We start from the raw sequence: 21,668 nt of genomic DNA, 5'->3' as shown, positions 1-21,668 counted from the left end.
ATTTTCCGCTTGGCAATCACCTATTTCTGCACCTCGATGTTCCCCTGTATTGATGACAGTGAGATCGTTCGATCTCCTGTCAAGAGGAAATACTGATGATTTCTCAATTTTATGACGTATGTCATAACAGCATTACGCTGATTTAGCACAATGGCAGACAGTCATTACTCTCACGGCACACATCTCTCAGCAAGCCTTTAGGATTGCTGTAAACAGCCATAAACACCAGGGTCTAGCATTTTAAATAAGATATCCCATTCACACGAAGCATTCTGTTGGTTCAATGCCTGACTTGGATCAGATTCACAGGCAACAGACGGCGAAAAGCACCACCAGAGAATCTGTGCAAATTGCAGTGTTTGAATTCATGTCGGCTTTGAGGGTCAGGGGGAAGAACATAAAAAGAAGTCAGTGGAATTGAGTTTTCAGAAATAAAGCCTACTAGGTGGTGGGAGAGAGGCTAACCCCGATACTAATGATGAATACCTCCATTAGGAGAAGGCTGTAGGACTGGTGGGGTAATATATATAGAGGGCTGGACTTGACGCTCTCGGACCATTCAAACCTAATTTATTTTTACCTCTGGGATCCCTTTTTCCCTCTAAAGTAATTTGGATTGGCTGCCATTGTGATATAACCATCGGGTAACATAGGTTATTGGCTACATGGTGCCACGAGGCAGAAAAAGGCGAGGTGGGGATAGGGTGTGGGTGTAATAGGTTTGTATAGGGAGAATATATGAGGAGGGGATGGAGAGGATAAAACAGGAGAGAAGAAGGTAAATGTTCAGCCACAAACAGGCCTGTTAGTCTCTAGGGAATTAATCCACTTTTTTATTTTATTAGAAAAATTTCACACACCAGAAAAATTACATGTACAAAACTATAAGATTTGGAATTGCGTTATGTACAGATACAAAAGATAAAGCCAAATAAAAAGTGACGGAGAACACAGAAGGTGAGTCCCCAGCGGTGAGCGTTTTGTCTTTAAGTCTGTTTGATTCAGGTCTCACTGGGTTCAGCTCAAAGGTGAAAAAAAACGCAACACAGGAGGAGAGGGTGATGAAGACCATTGTGACGAAGAGGTGGTGGTGATGCACAGACATGCGGTTCAGTTTGCTTCGTCCCTGTTGGTTGGAGTTCTCGGAGTTTGGATGGACGAAACACAGCAAATACCTGCAGAGAGAGGAGAGAGACAGCGAAATCAGTGAGGAATATGTTCTCTTCTGGCCTAACATCAGTTACGGTTGACCAGACATACAAGCCCACTTAATCCAGGTTGATAATTGAAAGGGCTTCATAAAGATCAGCCAACAATTTAGCCCCTGAAGTATAGTGATGATACTGGTTCTCCTTGACCAGTGTTAGATTCATTGAATCCCTGGCATACTAAGGCTTTATATATAATGAAACAGAGAACCCCCATAACATTTCCATAAAGACAATAGACCCAAGTACATCAGTATAATACAAACACAGGAAGCTTCACAAACACTGGCGGCCATACGGCCACCACCACCGTGCTTGGACAATGCACTCGGATGGATCCATGCAGTGTTGTGTTCTACTGCTGTTTGATACGAATGTAAAATGACTGGCAGCCATGACTTGCAGCCTCCCTCACAGCACTGGCCAAACCGTGGTGGGCATGCCTGTGTGGCTATGAAACAAAACACGGTTATAAAACAACAACCCAGTGCCATTAAACAGCCATTGAAGTGACCAGATGCGTTTGCAGTATAGAGCAAGATTACATTTGGGACTCCTCGGCCTTAGACTCATCCTCAATGTCTCACGCACTGTCCACAGAACAGTGATAGGAGTTAAGCCGGTCAGCTCAGACAGCCGAGCCCTTATAGTAGCCTGACTAAGCCTCCCATCGGGCTGGACATAGCATGGCTCTGGATGCATGGCAGGTGGTGAGCTGAAAACAAGCCTGGCAGACATTTTAAATGAACACTTTTGCTTACATCTACATATTGAACTAGGCACTTTGAAAAATGCTGCTGTATGAATCAAATCAAATTGAATTTGTCAAGTGCCCCGAATACAACATGTGTAGACCTTACAGTGAAATGCTTACTTACAAGCCAATAACCAACAATGCAGTTTTAAGAAAATACCTAAAAAAAAATAAAAAAAATGAGTCTGGGTAGCCATTTGATTAGCTGTTCAGGAGTCTTTTGGCTTGGGGGTAGAACCTGTTTAGAAGCCTCATGGAACTAGACTCGGGGCTCCGGTACCACTTGCTGTGCGGTAGCAGAGAGAACAGTCTATGACTAGGGTGGCTGGAGTCTTTGACAATTGTTAGGGCCTTCCTCTGACACTGCCTGGTATAGAGATCCTGGGTGGCAGGAAGCTTGGCCCCGGTGATGTTCTGGACCGTACGCACTACCCTCTATATATAGGCTCTCTGGTGGCGTATCACTGTGTATGGCACCTGGAAGTAGCTGACTAGCTGGCACTGCAGGTGGTTTGTATTGGAGAGAAGAGGCTGGACAAATGCGAGAGCAAGAGCTACAATTATGGACGCCATTTTGGAAATGCTGTTCCCTTGTATATCAGGCTAACATGTTTGATGCTGAAAGCACTGAGTGGACTGAGGCCTATAAAGTGGAGGGAGTTGAGAGGGTACTTATTTGAGCTTCTCAGTTGGCTGAATGTACTAGCATGACAAAAAACCATCACTGCATGAAAGTGTTTTCAGTCAATTAATGCTGACTTCACGAGGCAGAAGTAGATTGTCCATTCGAAGCATAGGGGCCATTACATCTTCACCCCTAATGCATTCAAACAAACAATTTGCTTTTCAATAACAAAGTGTACTGTAACAAGTGACTTGAATTATTATTTTTTGATGACCATTCAATACATGTTCTGGCCTAGTCTATAGCAGGCTTTATCCTGTGAAAAAAATGTATGGCTTTAAGTTCCGCTTCAGGACCTTATTGACCATGGGTGTTCTCTGCCTCTCCCTCCCAGCGTGGGAGCATTGATAAAGTCAGCTAGCGTCTCCCCAAAGCAGAACCTGCCTTCTCTACTACTCTCTCATTGGCACAGCAGGAGAGTCTCTCTTGAAGCACAACCACATATTACGATGCGCTTGGATTCTGCAAAAGTGCAGAAATATCTTTCTGTATTTCCTTACCCACTTTAAACGTGTAAGTTTCAAACTGAGTAAGGGAGACCTATTTGTACACTAGATTATAGCATCATACCGTAGCTTGCTTTCCATTAGACCTGCCACTTGTTCTAAACCATTCATGGTGTTGCATCACACACTATTTCCAGTGAGTGTATACGAAATAGCTTCGTTTACATCCATTTACAAACAAAGCCTGTTTCCTTGCGCTGAGCGTGCACCATTGAGCTATTTCTGTGATCTTCTATCACCATCCAGGAGAAAGGCTATTGGACCTGAATGAGGACCGGACCAACATTGCATCCGCCACTCTAGAAATGTTCCGAGAAATTTGACAATGTTCCAAGGGCAATAAGTGTATTCCATGGAGGGGTCAGTCCGATACACATAGTCAGACTCTTTTACTGTCACGCCCTGATCTGTTTCACCTGTTCCTGTGATTGTCTCCATGCCCTCCAGGTGTCGCTTATTAGCCCCCAGTGTATTTATCCCTGTGTTTCCAGTCTCTCTGTGCCAGTTCGTCTTGTATGTTAGTCAAGTCAACCAGCGTGTTTTTCCCATACTCCTTTTGCTGTTCTCCTTTTGATAGTCTTCCCAGTTTTGACCCCTGCCTGACTCTGGACTACTTTCCCGCCTGCCTGATCATCCTGCCTGCCCTGACCTTGATTCTGCCTTCCCTTCGGTACCTTTTGGACTCTGAACTGGTTTTGACCCTTATGCCTGTCCACGACCATCCTCTTGCCTTCCCCTATTGGATTAATAAATATTGTAAGACTCCAACCATCTGCCTCTTGTGTCAGCATCTGGGTCTCGCCTTGTGTCATGATATTTACACTACCCTAATTTTGATTCCCATCATCACATCTTGCTTATCATCAGTACCTATTGATTATGCAATTAATTGTGGCCTGAGCAGGAGATATAAATTGGGACCGGCTGTATTATGGATTGCAATCCGCCCCCTGGGGCAATCATCCAGTGATCATCTGAAATGAATCACCTCAGTGTGTCTGCCACACAAATCTCTCTCCGAATGCCATCCAATGCCTGCCGACCTAGACACTGTTCAGGGGGCAGACAGTAATTTATTCTCCACACCACCTTTCATCATCTCACCTTTTTACATGGGATGTTGATATTGTTGCTGTTTCACATTGTCTGGCTAGAGGGCGAGTGATAACATCAACAGTATTTTGCCCTTGGTTTTAGGTGTCTTTTAATCACCAAAACTGGCAAAATCTCTTCAATAAAACCATCACTGTGGTATTGTGAAGCTCAGTAGCCTCCTCTGCATTTGCCCTGATCAGAAGAACATGATAAAGTGACGAAATGAAAACAGAGCCTACAACCTAATGGCCCCTGCCGCCTCGGTTCTGCCCCATGATATCTGAGTCGAACGTCATTCTGTCTCCCAAATAATAACAGAGCTTGTTTGCATAATGTTTGCATAGTGACGCCATAGCTGAGATTTCAGACAGTTCAGCACAGACCATTTAGCCTGCTGTTCTTGACTTTTAGTAGTGGGGAGACCTCTGATCTCACTCTAAACAACCTGTTTATTGATGCCAGAGACCTGTGATCATCAGGCGCTATGCTGCTGCTGATACATTGGGTAACAGGCTTATGACTGCGTCATCAGCATGAAGCAACGATTAGCCACATAACGATACTTTAATTGCCAGAGAAATGAGGCAGGAGACTTGACACAACTTAATGCTAAGTGTGGGAGGATGGTTGCCATCAAGCCATACAACACGTCATAATTGATTTCTCCCAGGCCTATTTTAGCAAAGTGTTGATAGCAATCTAAAGTCAATCCATTTTGTTGTTTTTGTGCAGATTTTTTTAGAGGGGGGGGGGGGTCTCCTGAGCAATAAGGATCATAACACATGCAGCCAAAAAATGGCAGCCCCCAACTTGATTCTGTTCTTGCTCAAGACAAACACGAAGAGACAAGAATGGTATTGCCACTCGGTATATAAATATATTTTTCTGGGCGCAGACCGGCTGTTATGACAAAAAGAAACAGAATCCATGTCTTTGCAACTGTTGGGAATTAGTGCCAAGTTTAAAGTTGAGCTGCAGCGTGCCTCCGAGGCCCAATGCTTCACACACACACAGAAAGCAGAAACCACGTCCCTGATTAAAGCAAACACACAGCCATGACAATAAAAAAAGATGCAAAATGTGCTAAATAAAGTCCTCTCCTGACATTTGCCGTCCCCTTGGTACAGTAGTAATTAATTACATTTGGCAGAGGTTGTGATGCATAAAGCATCATCTGCTTTTTGTTTGTGTGGTTGTATTGTAGGAGCACCATAATTATCCTGAGGGTGGAATCTTGTGTAAATATGAGAGGCATGGTGTTCTGTTCTCACAACAAACACACACACACACACACAGGCATGCACACACATACAGACATGCACACACACACACGTATGTATGAAAACACATACGCCCCGCACACGTATCCTACAGATTGCTAATCAAAGCAAGGGCGATGAAAAGACAAAAACACTAATTAGGAAATTACACCAGCAGCAGAATTACGATCCTTTTAAAGTGGTTCTGTCTTCCAATCCTCATGTTATTTTGTGAGACAGAAAGCTGACGATACCAGGCTGTTTGAACTCAGTTTTAGATGAACGAAATAGACACACACACACATCTATCTTGGCTTCATCTCATCTCTAGTCTAACCTTAAACCTGTCTCATTTCTCAAACTCATGCTTGATGGTGAGATATGTCTTATCAATAGTGATTTCATGGCCCGGGCCTAGGTACTGACAGCCGGCTGAGCCTTTCCATTTGTCCCTGTCCTCTCCGGGAATGGTGAGGGCTTAGAACAATGGAGTCCCCTGATTTCACACATCACTACACCTCAACCCCTCTCCACATTACTATCCAACGAAAAATACAAACTAAAGCACCTGTCCACCCGCCACCGACATTTTATTAATCAGACAGACACACAATTAGTTTGCTGATAAAATATATTAATGGTCAGTTTACTCTCAACTATTAAAAAGGCTAAAGACATCAGAGTGGGAGTAGGGTGAAACTATTCGTTAAGACATAAAGTGATGCTCCAGAGCATGTTCACATGGCACTCTCTTCTTCATTTCCCCTCCCTTCTCAACACGCTTCTGTGCTCTCAGATGTTAGCAGGTAAAAGAAAGAGTTCGCTGGGGAATTGATGGCAAGGTTTACGTCTGAGGCGAGAAATAGCTGCAATTATCAATTATGCATACCTCCCTTGCTTTGTTTCAGGAAGCCGATATGTAATAGCAGAGGCCCTTTCACTGTAATATCCCTCCTCTCTATCACACGATAGGGCCAGATCACCTTGTAATCACCTTGTCGTACAAATTGTAGAATGGCCGTCACCCAAGCCCTGTCTGAACACAAGCTGGGCGAGGGTGAGAAATCACCTGCAATGAGTTGTGGGATCAAATGTTCATGGGATTGATCTGTGTTTGGCTGTACTATGGTATACTATGACCACTGCAGTGATCTACGATAACATAGACCTAAGCCATGACAAGGTCATTGGATAAATCTCTAGAAAGCACAAACATTTCATTGATGTGAGAATAATTAAGTATGATCTCATAGGCCTCCCGGGAAATTACCACCCACATGCATGCCGTCCAAGAAACGTATTAATTGACTTAAATAAACAAAACATTTCATGTTAGCACATAAAATAGGGCAGCAGGTAGCGGCAGGTAGCCTAGTGGTTAAGAGTCTTGGGCCAGTAACCAAAAGGTTGCTGGATCAAATCCCCAAGCTGACTAGGTGAAAAATGTGTCTAAGTGCCCTTGAGCAAAGCACTTAACCGTAATTGCTCTTTCAACCCAGATAGCAGACGATTCTGGGCCACTTGCGGCAACTGTTTGGCACTGCTGGCTTTGACTCGGCAGCAACCAGTCCTATGTGGGCCAAATACGGCAAACGAGTCCGTATTCATTATGGCAGGGCAAATTTGGGGCGATTGTGGCTTGCGATATAATGCCAACATATATTTGTTTTAATTAAATATGCACTCAACATTTTATCCCTATGATATGTACATATCAATTTCACTGTTATATTTCATTTATTTTAACTGCCTGTTTGCACATTCTCTGTACCCTTTGATCCATTGTTATTAATCTTTTAGATTGTGTATTAGTATATTTTGTACTGTTGGCCTACATGGGAGTAAGCATTTCATTGTAAGGTATTACTCTAGTTCTTCATATGACAATAAACATACTTTCCATACTTGCCTTGACAATGGATTGAAATTAACCCCCAATTTTGGTGCTATATAAAGTTTAACCTATTTACTGGTTTAATGGTTCTTTAGAACCTAAGGAAAGGGTTCTTGATATAGCCATACAGGTTCCATTCATAACCTTAAGCATGGCTTTAATATAAGTAATAATAAAAATACATCAAATAGGGTTTAACTATCTTTAAGGCAAAGAACTTTCACTTTTGAAAACCATGTTTCTTTTTTTGGGGTGTTCCAAATGTTTTACTCTGTTAGATTATTCAAAGTGACACCTGAAAGTGAATACCTCCAACTCTTGGCGCCAGCCCCTAGTCATATGATATAAACAACCAATTCAACTACAAGACCCCTGCTATTTCGAGAGGAGACCCAAGATCAGTTACCAACTTGCAGAATTGCTAGCTAGTTACATGCGTCAATAACACTGTTGTTGGATCGGTTGCATCCAATAGCTAGCTAGTTAGCTAGATAGCTAACGTCATGAAATCGGTAAGTTAGCTATTTTTCCCAACCTGACCTTTTATATAGCTTAGCTAGCTGTTTATAATATATGTTCCTTATGAAACTGCAATTGGGCCGTGAAAATGTAGTGTAGGCAAGGTAACCTGGCAAGTAGGCTGTCAACTGAAATTATTTGGTATCCGGTTAAAGTAGGCTGTCAACTGAAATTATTTGGTGTCCGGTTATTTAACTAATATTTGTGAGCTAAATCGAGGAGCTTGTTCTTTGTGATCGCTAGCTTGCTATCTAAGTTAACATGTCCTTAGCTGCCCAGGTAAAATGAGCGGGTGTACTAGCTAACGTTAGTAGCTAGCTACTGTTACTCACTAGCTAGTTCCAATTTTTCCTTTAGGTTGTGTGAGTTAGCTGTCAAGGGGCCACTAATGAGGACACTAGCTATTAAAGGGTGAGTACTGTAACTATAGCTAACTCTATTTGATAAACGTTTTATGTTTGTAGCTGTCTTGTAACAGTGCTATGGAACGTTAGATATATGTGTGTGCTTGGCTAGTGTTACCAAGCTTATTAATGTGTGTTAGCTTGGCAAACATTAGCATGTAGCTGACAGTTACTCTGTACTGTGTACTGTTGTTAAATCTTAGTTTCAAACATAACAGTTTTAGTAGGGCATGGCGTATGCCGTTCCTCTTTTGACCCTCCTTCTGACAGTTGGACCTGCTCCTCTCCATTACTCAACATACAGCCCACAGTAATGTCAATAATATTTATATTCTAAGGTTACCTAAAGCTTCCTAAACGCAACCAAATATACAGTATAGAATGTTTATTACTGTTAGAATGTAGCTTTTTTTTGCTTAAATTGAGGCCCAACAGGTCTTATGTTAACTGTTTAGTGCTGGTAGAGAGATCATATAATCACATAACCGTGACAAATTAAAGCTACAAAAATGTATTCTTCAATATTAATATTAATACATACTTGAAAAGGTAACAGTTGTATTCTGCACTGTTTATGATTTTTTTTTTTTTTTTTTTTTAATACTTATATCTTGAGCTACCTTTTGAATATTTTCATGCCTCCTCACAGCGATTGAAGTGTCCCCAGTGTTGCTTGTTGTTTTGGCCTTGGTTGGAGGTGTTTTTTTTATTTTTTTTATTTTATCTGTAAGGTTTATTGGTCTCTTTTTTGCATTTCCGTCTTCTGACCTAGTCAGCCATTATAATTATGCTTTAAAGGTTTGTGGTATTATTAGCAGAAGACAACCAATGTCCAGATCTGTATGGAGCCTTAGTTAAAGGTTTGTGGTATTATTAGCAGAAGACAAACAATGTCCAGATCTGTATGGAGCCTTAGTTATCCAAAACTAAGATAGTGTTTGTGTTTTTGATATTGTAAAAAAAAAAAAAATAGTTACTAGTTTTTCAGCAAGCCAATAGGCTATTAAAATTAGGTGAATTACTTAATATTGACATACAATATCCATATGTTATGGTCACTTTTCTGTTGTCTGTGCGGTTACAGATGGACTATTTGGGATTGAAAGGTGGCTGTGATGTGAAAGAGAGTGTGTGGAGGATCACGGCACACATAATCTTCCATGATCTTTCAAAGACCATGAACTGGAGGGGAATCAATGGAACGGTGCTCAAACGGATAGTTCACTGTAATTTAATGTTCTACTGTTGCCAAAGTCCTTCGTGAATACTAGAAAGCATAGAAAGAAACATCTAAATAAACCAATGATTCCCCAATTTTAATTTAAAGCTGCGGTAATTTAAAGGCACTGTCACGTTCCTGACCTGTTTTCTGTTAGTTTTGTATGTGTTAGTTGGTCAGGACGTGAGTTTGGGTGGGCAGTCTATGTTTTCTGTTTCTATGTTGGTTTAAAGGGTGACCTGATATGGCTCTCAATTAGAGGCAGGTGGTTTTCATTTCCTCTGATTGAGAGCCATATTAAGGTAGGTGTTTTCACACTGTTTGTTTGTGGGTGGTTGTCTCCTGTGTCAGTGTCTGTATGTTACGCCACACGGGACTGTTTCGGTATCGTTCGTTCGTTCGTTTTGTATGTAGTCTGTTTCCTGTTCATGCGTTCTTCACGTTATATGTAAGTTCGTGTCCAGGTCTGTCTACATCGTTTATTTGTTTTGTAGTTTATCAAGTGTATTTCGTTTCGTCTTCGTCTTGTTTAATAAATCATTATGTCACATAACCACGCTGCATTTTGGTCGAATCACTACTCCTCCTCTTCGTATGAAGAATTCTGAGGAATTCCGTTACAGGCACAGTCAACTTAGTGTATGTAAACTTCTGACCCACTGGAATTGTGATACAGTGAATTATAAGTGTAATAATCTGTCTGTAAACAATTGTTGGGAAAATGACGTGTGTCATGCACAAAGTAGAGGTCCTAACCGACTTGCCAAAACTATAGTTTGTTAACAAGAAATTTGTGGAGTGGTTGAAAAACGAGTTTTAATGACTCCAACCTAAGTGTATGTAAACTACTTCATACAAAAACAAATAATGAAAGAAAAGCAGTGCAGTTAGAATTTTGTAAAGTTAGTGTGGGAGAGGTGCCTCCTGGCATTGACAACTTAAATGGAAAGCTACTGAGGATGGTAGCTGACTCTATAGCCACTCCTATCTGTCATATATTTAATCTCAGCCTAGTGGAAAGTCTTTGTCCGCAGGCCTAGAAAGAAGCCACCCTCATTCCACTACCCAAGAGTGGTAAAGTGGCTTTTACTGGTTCTAACAGCAGACCTATCCGCTTGCTGCCAGCTCTTAGCAAACTGCTGGAAAAAATGGCGTTTGACCAAATACAATGTTATTTCTCTGTAAACACATTAACAAATGACTTTCAGCATGCTTATAGAGAAGGGGACTCAACATGTACTGCACAGACACAAATGAATGATGATTGGTTGAAAGAAATTGATAAGAAGATTGAGGGAGCTGTACTGTTAGATTTCAGTGCAGCCTTTGATATTATTGACCATAACCGGTTGTTGATAAAATGTATGTGTTAAGCTTTTCAACCTCTGCCATATTGTGCATTCAGAGCTATCTAGTAAGTAGAACTCATAGGGTTTTCTTTAATGGAAGCTTCTCCAATGTCAAACATGTAAAGTGTGGTGTACCGCAAGGCAGCTCTCTAGGCACTCTACTCTTTTCTATTTTTTCAATGACCTGCCACTGGCATTAAACAAAGCATGTGTGTCCATGTATGCTGATGATTGAACTATATACGCATCAGCACCCACAGCTAATGAAGTCACTGAAACCCTTAATAAAGAGTTGCAGTCTGTTTTGGAATGGGTGGCCAGTAATGAACTGGTCCTGAACATCTCTAAAACGAGAAGCATTGTATTTGATACAAATCATCCCCTAAATTCTAGACCTCAGCTGAATCTGGTAATGAATGGTGTGGCTGTTGAACATGTTGAGAAGACTAAATTACTTGGTGTTACCTTAGATTGTAAACCGTCATGGACACAAAACATATAGATTCAATGGTTGTAAAGATGTGGAGAGGTCTGTCCGTAATAAAGAGATGCTCTGCTTTCTTGACACCACACAAAGCAAGTCCTGCAGGCCCTAGTTTTAGCTTATCTTGATTATTGTCATAAGGTCAAGTGCTGCAAAGAAAGTCCTAGTTAAGCTGCAGCTGGCCCAGAACAGTGTGGCACGTCTTGCTCGTCATTGTAATCAGTGGGCTAATATTAATACTATGCACGCTAGTCTCTCTTGGCTAAGAGTTGAGGAAAGATAGACTGCGTCACTTGTTTTTATAAGAAACAATGTGTTGGAAATTCCACATTTTTTGCATAGTCAGCTTTCACACAGCACTGACACACACACTTACCCCACCAAACATGCCACCAGGGGTCTTTTCACAGTCCCTAGGTCCAGAAATTCAAGGAAACATGCAGTATTATACAGAGCCATGAGTGCATGAACCTCCCTTCTATCTTATATAGTGCAAGTGAACAGCAAACCTGGTTTCAAAAAACAAATAAAGCAACACCTCAGGGCACACCGCCTCTCCCCCATGTGACCCACTTGTTGTGTGTATGTACTGACATGTATCTGTAACTGATAGATGGACACACACACACACTACATGTTACTGTTTTTAAATGTATGTCAATTCTAAAGTCTTATGTCTGTATTGTCATTTTCGTTATGTGTCGGACCCCAGAAAGACTAGCTGTCACCAGTGTCGTTGGCTCCTAACAAATTAATAAAAAAACATCTAATTGCGGACAACAGTCTTTGGAGTGAGTGGAATAGTAGAGAGTTAAGAGAGAAAGTAGCCTAATCCAGACAGATCTAGTAAATCGCACCCCTGAGTTGCGGCCGGGGTCCTCTCCCGCTGTGTTCCTCCATCAATGTTTTCAGGACCTAATTGAGCTGATCACTTACCAAATTTGACTCCTCAATTGCCTGTCTGCCCATAATTATCTCCCATCCGTTTAGCCATGTTATTAGTTAAGCCAGAGGAACCAGTAGAGTGGACAAGGAGGAGATGGGAGGCAGACATGAGATATCTCTGGGAGAAAGAGTGGGTCCTCCTCCAGAGTAACCCAAGTTTACCCTCCAACACCCTGCCACTCCTGTTTGTAGTCACAAACTAATCAGATTGGGCCTGTCCAGGGCCTCTAACATGGTTGTTTAAAAGCAACACAGAACACACTCTCACACACAGCCCTAAATTAGAGATATCTGTGGCATGCATGCTTGAAATATATGGTCAACTTGGTTAAATAATGAGTAAGGCGGTTTTCTGACCTTGTGTACATAATCCTGTGTACACTCACCTTTGGCTGGGTCCCCATCCTGAGTCTGAAGACAGTCAGGTAAAGTAAGGTACATTATGAGCAGGTCCAGGAACAGGTCCAGGTATTGGCAAGTCCTGGTCCAAGTACAGGGCCAGGAACAGCGGATACACAGACAGTCTGAGCCACAGAGGGATACAAGGCAATACGTTTCAAAAGCCACTGGCGAGGCCGTTGGCTCGTCTAGCTCCAATCCCATAGATTATGATGGTGAATTGAGTCCTTATTACATCCATCTTGGGGTGTTTTCATGGGGGGGTCCGTAAATACAGTGTGAACAATGGAGGACGCAAGGAAGATGTCTGGCAGGAGTCCTACAAATGTTCCTGATTTATAATCCAATCTCCTTGATTCCTGGAATCCTGGGAATATTCTGAAAAACAAAAACATGACCAATGGTTACTGATTGAGTTGAATGCATGATACTGTATGTACAATCTAATCAGTGATTGAGTTGAACGCATGACATCAATCACAACGAGATGAGAGATATGAGATATGTGCAATAGTTTGAATGGTAATTGGATTTATAATGATGATATTTACTGGAAGGTGGATCAGATGATGTGTTTGTTTGTAATTGCCACTGTGTGTGCTATGATCTGTTTTGTATTGCTGCTATAGTGTATTGGTGTAGGAGGAAAATGTAAGTAATTGTAAGTCATGTTTCTGCATTAGGATGTCTGCTGCTTTCAAAGGGGCAACACCGAGTGTTAAGGGGGTGGGCTCTGCAATTAGTCTCGCTGAATATGCCATATGTGTAGGAACAGACTCCTGAGGGAGGTCTCTGGCAGAAACGTGGCTAGCAATACGTTAGCTCTGACTAAGTGACATTTTCTCTCTGACACGGTCATCTCTCCATCTCAGTTTGAATCTATTCATCTCTTACACTAAAGCCCCCTCTCATATTCTTCTCTCAAGTAGATGAATGGAGAGGAATAGGGAAAGAGGGGAACCATTACTCTTGGAGGTTGATGGCTGAGAAGCAGAAGGAGTCATCAAATTTTAAAGTCACTCCAGTCTCGGTGAGCCCTCTTGTCGTCGGCGGCGGCCACGGGCGCTGGCGTGTCTGGTGGGAGAGACAAATAGAGGTGAGGGATGTGGCGGGTAGAGTTAGTGACAGCCAGGCTGGACACGGTGCGGTGCGTCCATCACCCCTCGTCTCAGGGACACAGCACGGAGCCTGCGGACGTGGCTGCGGGAATGTGATTCATGGCCCGGTGTCAACTATACCAAATTGGCACCATTTTGTTTCACACAGGACAGCTCCACAGGTTTTTGGCACAGATCTGATATGGAATCCGGGCAAAGTGACTCAGATCACATGGTAGCCTTGCACTTACTGGTTGTGTGTCCAATATGATTCTACTGGTGGAAGTAAATAGTGATTTGACAGAATGATTACAGAATGTAAGTGTATAGAGTGATTGTTCACTGCAGCACCTTTTCAGAATGAATATATGTGCGTTGCAGTGCAAAGTGTGCATTACACAGCAATGACTTTGAGAAGGTGGTTGTCCACTGCAAAGGTTTTGGTCAGGTTCAAGGGCAGCCAAATTCAATCGTTTTCATTGGCAAAATTATCCCTGGCCTAAATGGATCATTTTGGTTCATTATGTCCCTTACTTTCCACTAAAATCAATGTTGTAGCTGACGTGGGTGATTGACGGAATTGAAAGAGAGGGCCTTGTCTCTCCCTGACCCTGATTTAATTCACCATATTGATTTAGTGATTTACAAGGCCAAGGCTCTGGAAATCCATGGCCATTCATTCAGAAAGTGCAATTATCCAATTGGAACAATGTATCCAAGCTTCTCACTCTGGAGAGGCTCTTTAAAATATATCTGGCTGTGGCCCATTGAATCAGTTGAATGGCCCTGTCCTTAGAAATTACATGTCTCTGAACTGGCCTTTTATGTGATGCAATGAGGTGTGCTGGGTCGGGTTATGCTATGGGCTCATGTTCAGTGGCAGGGCTCTAGCTGCCGATACCTACTGTAGGTCACAGAAGGAATACAAATGAATTACAAGCCAGTTGTTTCAGACATGCCATCGAGATACCACATTGAAAATGATGAAAAATTGGGTCACTCTCTCATTCACAACCATTTTTATCTGTCCCTCTGTCTGTATCTATCTCACTCTCTCAAGTACTTACTTTCCCCCACATCGACGATGGTGGCCTCTTTGGGTGTGAGGGAGGCTCTCCTCTTCATCTCAAAGGCAGTCCTGGAGTGACGCCTCTTACTTGGCGACAGCAGGTCCTCAGCAGTCATGTCTGATATCTGCACCGCCTTTTCACAGTCAACCACCAGCACCATGGTGTTAGAGTTCTTTAGGGTGGCATTAGGCGATGCCGCTCCACTCACACCCCCTCCTCCCCCTGTCCCTGGTCCCACTCCCACCCCAGCAAAGGCATGACCCTGCTGCTCCTCCTGACTCTCTGTAACTTTAGACCCAGAGTGGGACACCTGTCCCCCAGCCTGTCCTCCGTTGGTCTGGGCACGGATGTTTGCCAGGGTGCCCACCTTGCCTGTGTCCATGCCCTGGTGGCTGTAGACCTTGTAGCGGATCATGAGGATGATGATGAAGACGAGCACGGAGGCCACGATGATGCCACCAATAATGATGATCATGGTGCCGCCCAGGAACTGGCTGTGGAGGGCCTGGCACTGGCTGTACTCGGTCTCTGTGATGAACTGGACGCAGCCCACCTGCCGCGTGGCCGTCAACGAGGTGATGCCGTCGTCGTACACCGCCAGGACACACAGGTCGTACTCACGCCCTGACACCAGGTCACGAACCAGGAAGTCCTGACTGGTGGACGGGATCATTCTATTGATTAGAGAGAGAAACATGTTTTAGGATTGATGATGAACATGGTATATACAGGAACTAATAATCTGTAGATGGGAAATATTTTGAAAAGATGATTAATTCTGGGTAAAGAAAGGTAGTGTAAATACTAGACTTGTCTATAGGGCTATGTGAATGGATATGGATAGTTCAAATAGACCGCTAAGACATTTTTCCACAGGATTATAATAGCGTTATGGTACACCCCTTGTTTTGAGGTGCGATCGAACTGTTACAGCCTATTGGGCTTACTAGTGGGACCGTCAAAATGACGAACCTCAAAATCAATATTAAAGGTTCATAACAATGGATTTACCAGAAATGAATAACATGGAATATATTATGGATGAAAGTAATCAGTGTAAGGGTCCGTTGTGGATTCTCTGAAGCTTTGACTCTGCAGAGAGCTTGTGAGTTACATCCACAGTCAATCATCTAACCCTGGTCCAATGAGTTTTGTAGAGAAAGACCATATTGAGATCAATGTCCATCCAAGGAGTAAAGTATGTGCCCATGAGGTGCCAATACTACCAGATAATATGGTGCATGTAGGCTTCAGAAGCACTGTAGAGCCTATCAACATCAGGAGATACTCTATGTTCCTTCAACACAAGCATTTCCCTTTTTCCTTTTGGTACCATATCTTTTCATTCTTAAAAATCACCCCTTTCAGCACCAAACTGAAAGGATTTGTTATGATTGGACTCAATTTGTCAGCAAATTTTTCAGGAATGCTCCACTTTTCTAGATCGTGTCCATTTTCGTGTCCCATTCCTGCAGCTGTACAGCAGGGTCAGAAAAAAAAATGAACAAAGAGAAAATACAACTATGCAGTCATTGGTCGACACCGTTCCCTGTCATAATAGTCTGGTGAATCAGACCTTTGCAATGACAACAATATGCAGACTGTTGTGACAGAAACTACAAACTTGGCAAACACTGTACAGTAGTGTAGACCGTTGAAAGGCACCGTGACAGTGTGTGGTCATGTGTGGGATTTCTGACAGTATAAGTGAGCAGTGGATCATCTGTACACAAAGTGATGCCGGCGACATCTTGAGCTGTGATTTCATGTCAGTCCCCATTTGGCATAACTCCCAAAAGCTTCCAAATCTCCCATTTTCATTATGTGTGTATCATTAACTGGCTAACAAGTCTTGACATTTACATTCACATCAACAGTTCAAAAAGCTGAGTTTTGTAAACAACGCCCAGTGTCATCTCATTAAGCCGCCTTGCTTGAGGTAGAACACTTCATATAAATTAAGAAAACTCTCCTGGACTTGGCAAAAGAAATTACAATAATTTAATGTTCACCATTATTTTGAAGACATAAGAGAATATATTGTTGACAGTGTTGAGAGAATGGATGATTCAGGCTAGGACCTCACCCTCAATTGACTCAAGTGTACTGAGCTGTCCGTCGCGGAATGTCCTCCCCCGGGACACAGTGACTGAGAATGTGCATGGCTCAGTACAGTGTTAAATCACAAGGCCCTTGGGATCATTAGCACCTCTATTCATTATAAACCAAGAAATATTCAAACTTTTCTGGTTGGAAAGTTTAACATTTACACTAAGGACAGAATAAATTGTAAATATAATAATGGGAATGACATTTTCATTGGTCAAATACATTTTCTATTAGCGGAGAAATCTGTTATGCAAACCGGACATATTGACACAGTAATTAAATAGGAAATATTCTCGGGAGTTGTTTGCACCAACTTCCGAATAATCTAGTGCATACAAGAAAATGAATGAATTGATGTGAATTGACAAAATGAATTACACGGGGGGGGGGGGAATAACAATAATCGTAACCCCGGCATCCGGACAGAAATGTTATTACTGCCACTGCAACCCTTTCCTAATCTTTATTCACCCCGATTATCTTTGCATCTTTTTCTAGAGTCTTTTCCAATCCAGTACCAGCTAGAGAAGTGACATGCCAATCGCAAGGTTATGAAAGGTTCAAATCCACATTCTCCATTAAGACAATCAAACAACCGTAACCTTAGCCTTGGTCTTGACCCCCCTTTTTTTTTAAGAGTCATTGTAGCTAATGCTCTTACAGATTGGCTATAATGAAATCAGACGTCTGAGTCCAAGGGATTTCCTCGTTCACATGTAATACAAAGGCCTTATGGGTTGCCATGACAATACATCACATCCTCTCAATGGGGATTGAACAATAGAAGAGTATAAATAGGGTTCAGCTCCCTTAGCATTCTTCCATTTATCTTGATCAACGTTCTCAATATCGCACTTACGTTGGCAGGGAATTGGTCTGAGTGTATTCCTGTTAAAAGGTGAGAGACAGTGTTTATTAATTGTGGATCCCCTGAGGTGGCCGTTTGGCTTGGGTAACTCCTCCAACCTATTGACTACTAAAAAGAGAGCACCTGTTAGAGGAAGCATTATCCTAATCCAACTAGGTTCATGGGAAAATTGGTCCACGAGTCTGCAGAGACTTTTTCTTCTCTCGCTATCTCTCCATCTCTCTCTCTCTCTGTGTCTCTGTCTGTCTCTCTTTCTCTTCCTCGCTCTCCTTTAATAGTTCATTTTATGGTCTGTAGGGAAAAAAGAAGATGACCGTGCAGAAGAGAGTAGCTGGCGGATCTCAATCCTGGATCCTATTAAAGCGTGGCAGGGGAGAGGGAGGTTCTCTCTGTCTAACCACTTTAAAGGTGCTTTTGAAGTCCTCTCATTTGCCTCACCTTTGTCTGTTAATTTGACTGGAAGCCCAGAGTCTGTCTCTCTCTCTCTCTGTATAGGGATGACATCCAGACTGCCTTTACGGAGATTCATTATAGCACAATGCTGAACAAAGTCGCCTTGATCAGGGCTGTGCAGAGGACCTTTATCTGGTTTTTCTGTGCTTTGGTTTATTACAGGACTTATCACGGACGTGGCGACTCTGGAATAGGCTATCAGACATGAGACACTTTATGTGTTGGGGGAGAGGACAACATAACAAAACAGCTACAAAAATCAATAGAAAAGGGGTATTGGAGCGATGCAGGGAGACCGATTCCTGATTCATGAAACACCCTCGCGGCAGATACCCCAAATTAAATTACTCCGCAATGAAGCCGGGTGCCAATTGTGAATAGGGGAGGAAATTATTCTCTTTGTTGGAAATTTAGGGCAGAGAAATGCTAGTTGTTTTTTTCTTTTTTTCATTCTTCACGAGACTGATTGAAACCTCCAAATGAAGAGCCTGATGAGATGAGTGGAGCTTGAAATGGAACGCAAATGAAACGCTGCTTTTTGGTAAATAACTACGACAATCAGCTTGTTGATCTCAAAATGCATACTTGGATCACTAATATTGATACTTCTGTTTATTTAGTAGGTGTTCAAAAACTATTTCCTAATACACTGATTTCAAATGCTCCACACATGCATCCTCTCAACAACATATAGTATCAAACATCGACCCGTAGTAAGAGAAGTCTTGATTCCATAGACAGGAGGTAATGAAATGATATCTATATATTGTACTTTGTCTGGACTCTTTAGATGGGTGATAATTAATGTGTGCTACAGGTGGCTCTCTTTCAATCAGTAACATACACTGTTGCTTAAAATGTCATAATATTGGTAGTAGCTCTTACTAAAATCTCTGTTTTCTCAAGAGGAACAAGTAGGAACACAAAATGTCCTTCCCACATAATCCCATCTGTACGGATGCACTGTATAATTTCCTGAATGATTGGCCTGCAGTCTGGCGGAGAAACACTGACCTAAACATTATTAATGCATGGGGGATTTGCTATGTGGATGATGGTGTATCGGGGAAGTAGCGGGGATTTAAGGCGTATCACTAGTGAGGTGTGTATGCCTCACTTATTTATTTATACAATTATCAGAGCTAGCTCTAGTCTCAGGCACAACCGACTAGATTTCTAATGAGCCCCCATTGACTGAGGGGGAAGGGGGTGGGGGGGTGAGTGGTGCGTGGTGCGTGGAACTGAATCATTGCGCACACACACTCTCTCTCTCTCTCAAGGCTGTGCAACCAGTTTTTTTTTTTAAATAATTCCCCAAATGGGCTTTTCCAAAAGCAAGGTTGAGGATAAGTGACAGTCAATTTCATTTCTCTGACTCGCTTGTGTTGTCCCATTCATATCAGGTACGTCAGGCGGCCCCAGAATGAAATTCAGATGGGAAATATTTAATGCTCTTTGTTAAATAAATGAGCTTGACAGGATTACTCATACCAGGTTGGGATAATAGACAAGCCAGAGGTGAATTCAATTAAAGAGTCACAATAAAAAATACACTTCTCAAATATTGTTGAGTTAGGCAAAGTTTCAGTTTGAGGATAAAACTGTTGGATTCATGGGGCTGAACTTATTTTCCCCTGGTATATTCTTAGCCAGCCTGGGGTCACTGAGAAGCACTGTTTGGGGACAGATTAGGAACACTAACACAAACACAAATGTATTCTTAAATCTCAACGCATCAGGCTGCATTTCCACTGAGTTACAAACATCCATTTGATACAGTTGAGTCAATGATTTAAATAGAAGTTGTTTGATAAAAGAGGGAAGCATGAAATACTGTTGGTGCCGCTGCTCTCAAGGGTACGTACATACCCGGCACATACATAAAAACGCACAGGTGCACGCACGCATCCGTGAACACACACACGCTCACACACATAGTTAGACACAGCTGCCTGCCAGCTTCTCTAACAGCATGAAAGGGGACTGTATTGTGCCGACAGGCCTGGTTTTCACAGAGACTCTGTGCCACGCCCCATTATTCATTCCCCTCACAGCATCAGTGAAACACTGCCCCTGGGTCCCAGGATGAAGAGCACAGCCAGGGACAATCAGTCTGTGGGTGGCATAGCCTCTACCCATTTCACTTCTGAACTAGGCCTCTCCCCTCCTGATCCTTAGCACAGACCGAATCCTGCCCACAATGTGGTGTGTAGGACAAAAAAGGGCCTGTGTTTGGTGAGGAAGCAGGTCATGGATAAAAAATCTGCAGAGAGGGCAGTGCCCACTACTGCCTGCCAAGCTCCCCATTCACCTGTAAGCAGGGGTCTGATGCATTATCGATGTTGGATTGCCTCCACTGCGGTGAGGATCAGGCAGGGGAAAGTTGTCACTTCCCGTTTAATCAGGATCGGTGGGTCCCCCACAGGACGGTTAAGCTAACGTAGGCTTATGCGATTAGCATGAGGTTGTAAGTAACAAGAACATTTCCCAGGAAGTACTGATATACTGATACATATCTGATATTGTCAGAAAGCTTACATTATTGTTAATCTAACTGCACTGTCCAATTTACAGTAGCTATTACAGTGAAAGAATACCATTCTATTGTTTGAGGAGAGGGCACAGTTATGAACTTGAAAAGGCACATTTGGGCAGTCTTGATACAACATTTTGAACAGAAATATAATGGTTCGTTGGATCAGTCTAAAACGTTGCACATACACTGCTGCCATCTAGTTGCCAAAATCTAAATTGTGCCTGGGCTGGAATAATACATTTGGTCTTTCTCTTGCATTTCAAATACGATGGTATAAATAAATACATACTAACAAACGGTTGGTTTTTTCTTTGTATTATCTTTTACCAGATCTAATGTGTTATATTCTTCTACATTCATTTCACATTTCCACAAACTTCAAAGTGTTTCCTTTCAAATGGTATCAAGAATATGCATATCCTTGCTTCAATGCCTGAGGTACAGGCAGTTATATTTGGGTACGTCATTTTAGGTAAAATAAAAAAAAAGGGGGCGGATCCTTAAGAGTTTTAACTTCTGGGAGGAATGTGTTGTGAAATTGTGATTTCTGTTGTGTGAAGGAAGAAAGGGAAGTCTCCTCCCTCGCAAAAGGAAACTCTCGGCCAACCCCCTCCCTTACGCTAATTTCAACCGTGTTTACGATCCGGGTGGACACACGCGAAGCAGTAAACATGGAAGAAGTGAGTGAGGATGTTTTCAACACAGCTATTTCAATTTTAGCAGTGTCCATTCTATCCCGTCATTTAAGGCACTGCAACAGTTGTGCTTAAATGTTTGACTAGCAAAGGGGACGATTTCGCATGCTTGCCAACTGG

The 21,668-nt window shown here is 42.4% G+C and overlaps 1 protein-coding gene across 3 annotated transcripts in view; it reads right to left on the bottom strand.

Moving 5' to 3' along the window:
- Nucleotides 1-805: 805 nt before the first annotated feature.
- LOC139549124 (leucine-rich repeat and fibronectin type III domain-containing protein 1-like protein) overlaps nt 806-21,668 on the bottom strand; it is a 122,444-nt gene continuing 101,581 nt past the window's right edge. For 2 of the 3 annotated variants that reach the window (XM_071359268.1, XM_071359267.1), the window contains exons 4-7: nt 14,885-15,561; nt 13,688-13,794; nt 12,708-13,098; nt 806-1,175 (exon numbers count right to left, since the gene is read on the bottom strand). In XM_071359268.1, the coding sequence (XP_071215369.1) occupies nt 13,724-13,794; nt 14,885-15,561 (748 nt within the window). In that variant the 3' untranslated portion in view covers nt 806-1,175; nt 12,708-13,098; nt 13,688-13,723. The remainder of the gene's footprint in view (nt 1,176-12,707; nt 13,099-13,687; nt 13,795-14,884; nt 15,562-21,668) is intronic. The other variant, XM_071359269.1, reaches the window with a different exon arrangement.

This window comes from Salvelinus alpinus, chromosome 22, assembly GCF_045679555.1.
Source record: "Salvelinus alpinus chromosome 22, SLU_Salpinus.1, whole genome shotgun sequence".
Lineage (NCBI taxonomy): Eukaryota > Metazoa > Chordata > Actinopteri > Salmoniformes > Salmonidae > Salvelinus > Salvelinus alpinus.
The sequence above is the reverse complement of the archived record's forward strand: the minus strand, read 5'-3'. Positions and strand labels throughout refer to the sequence as shown.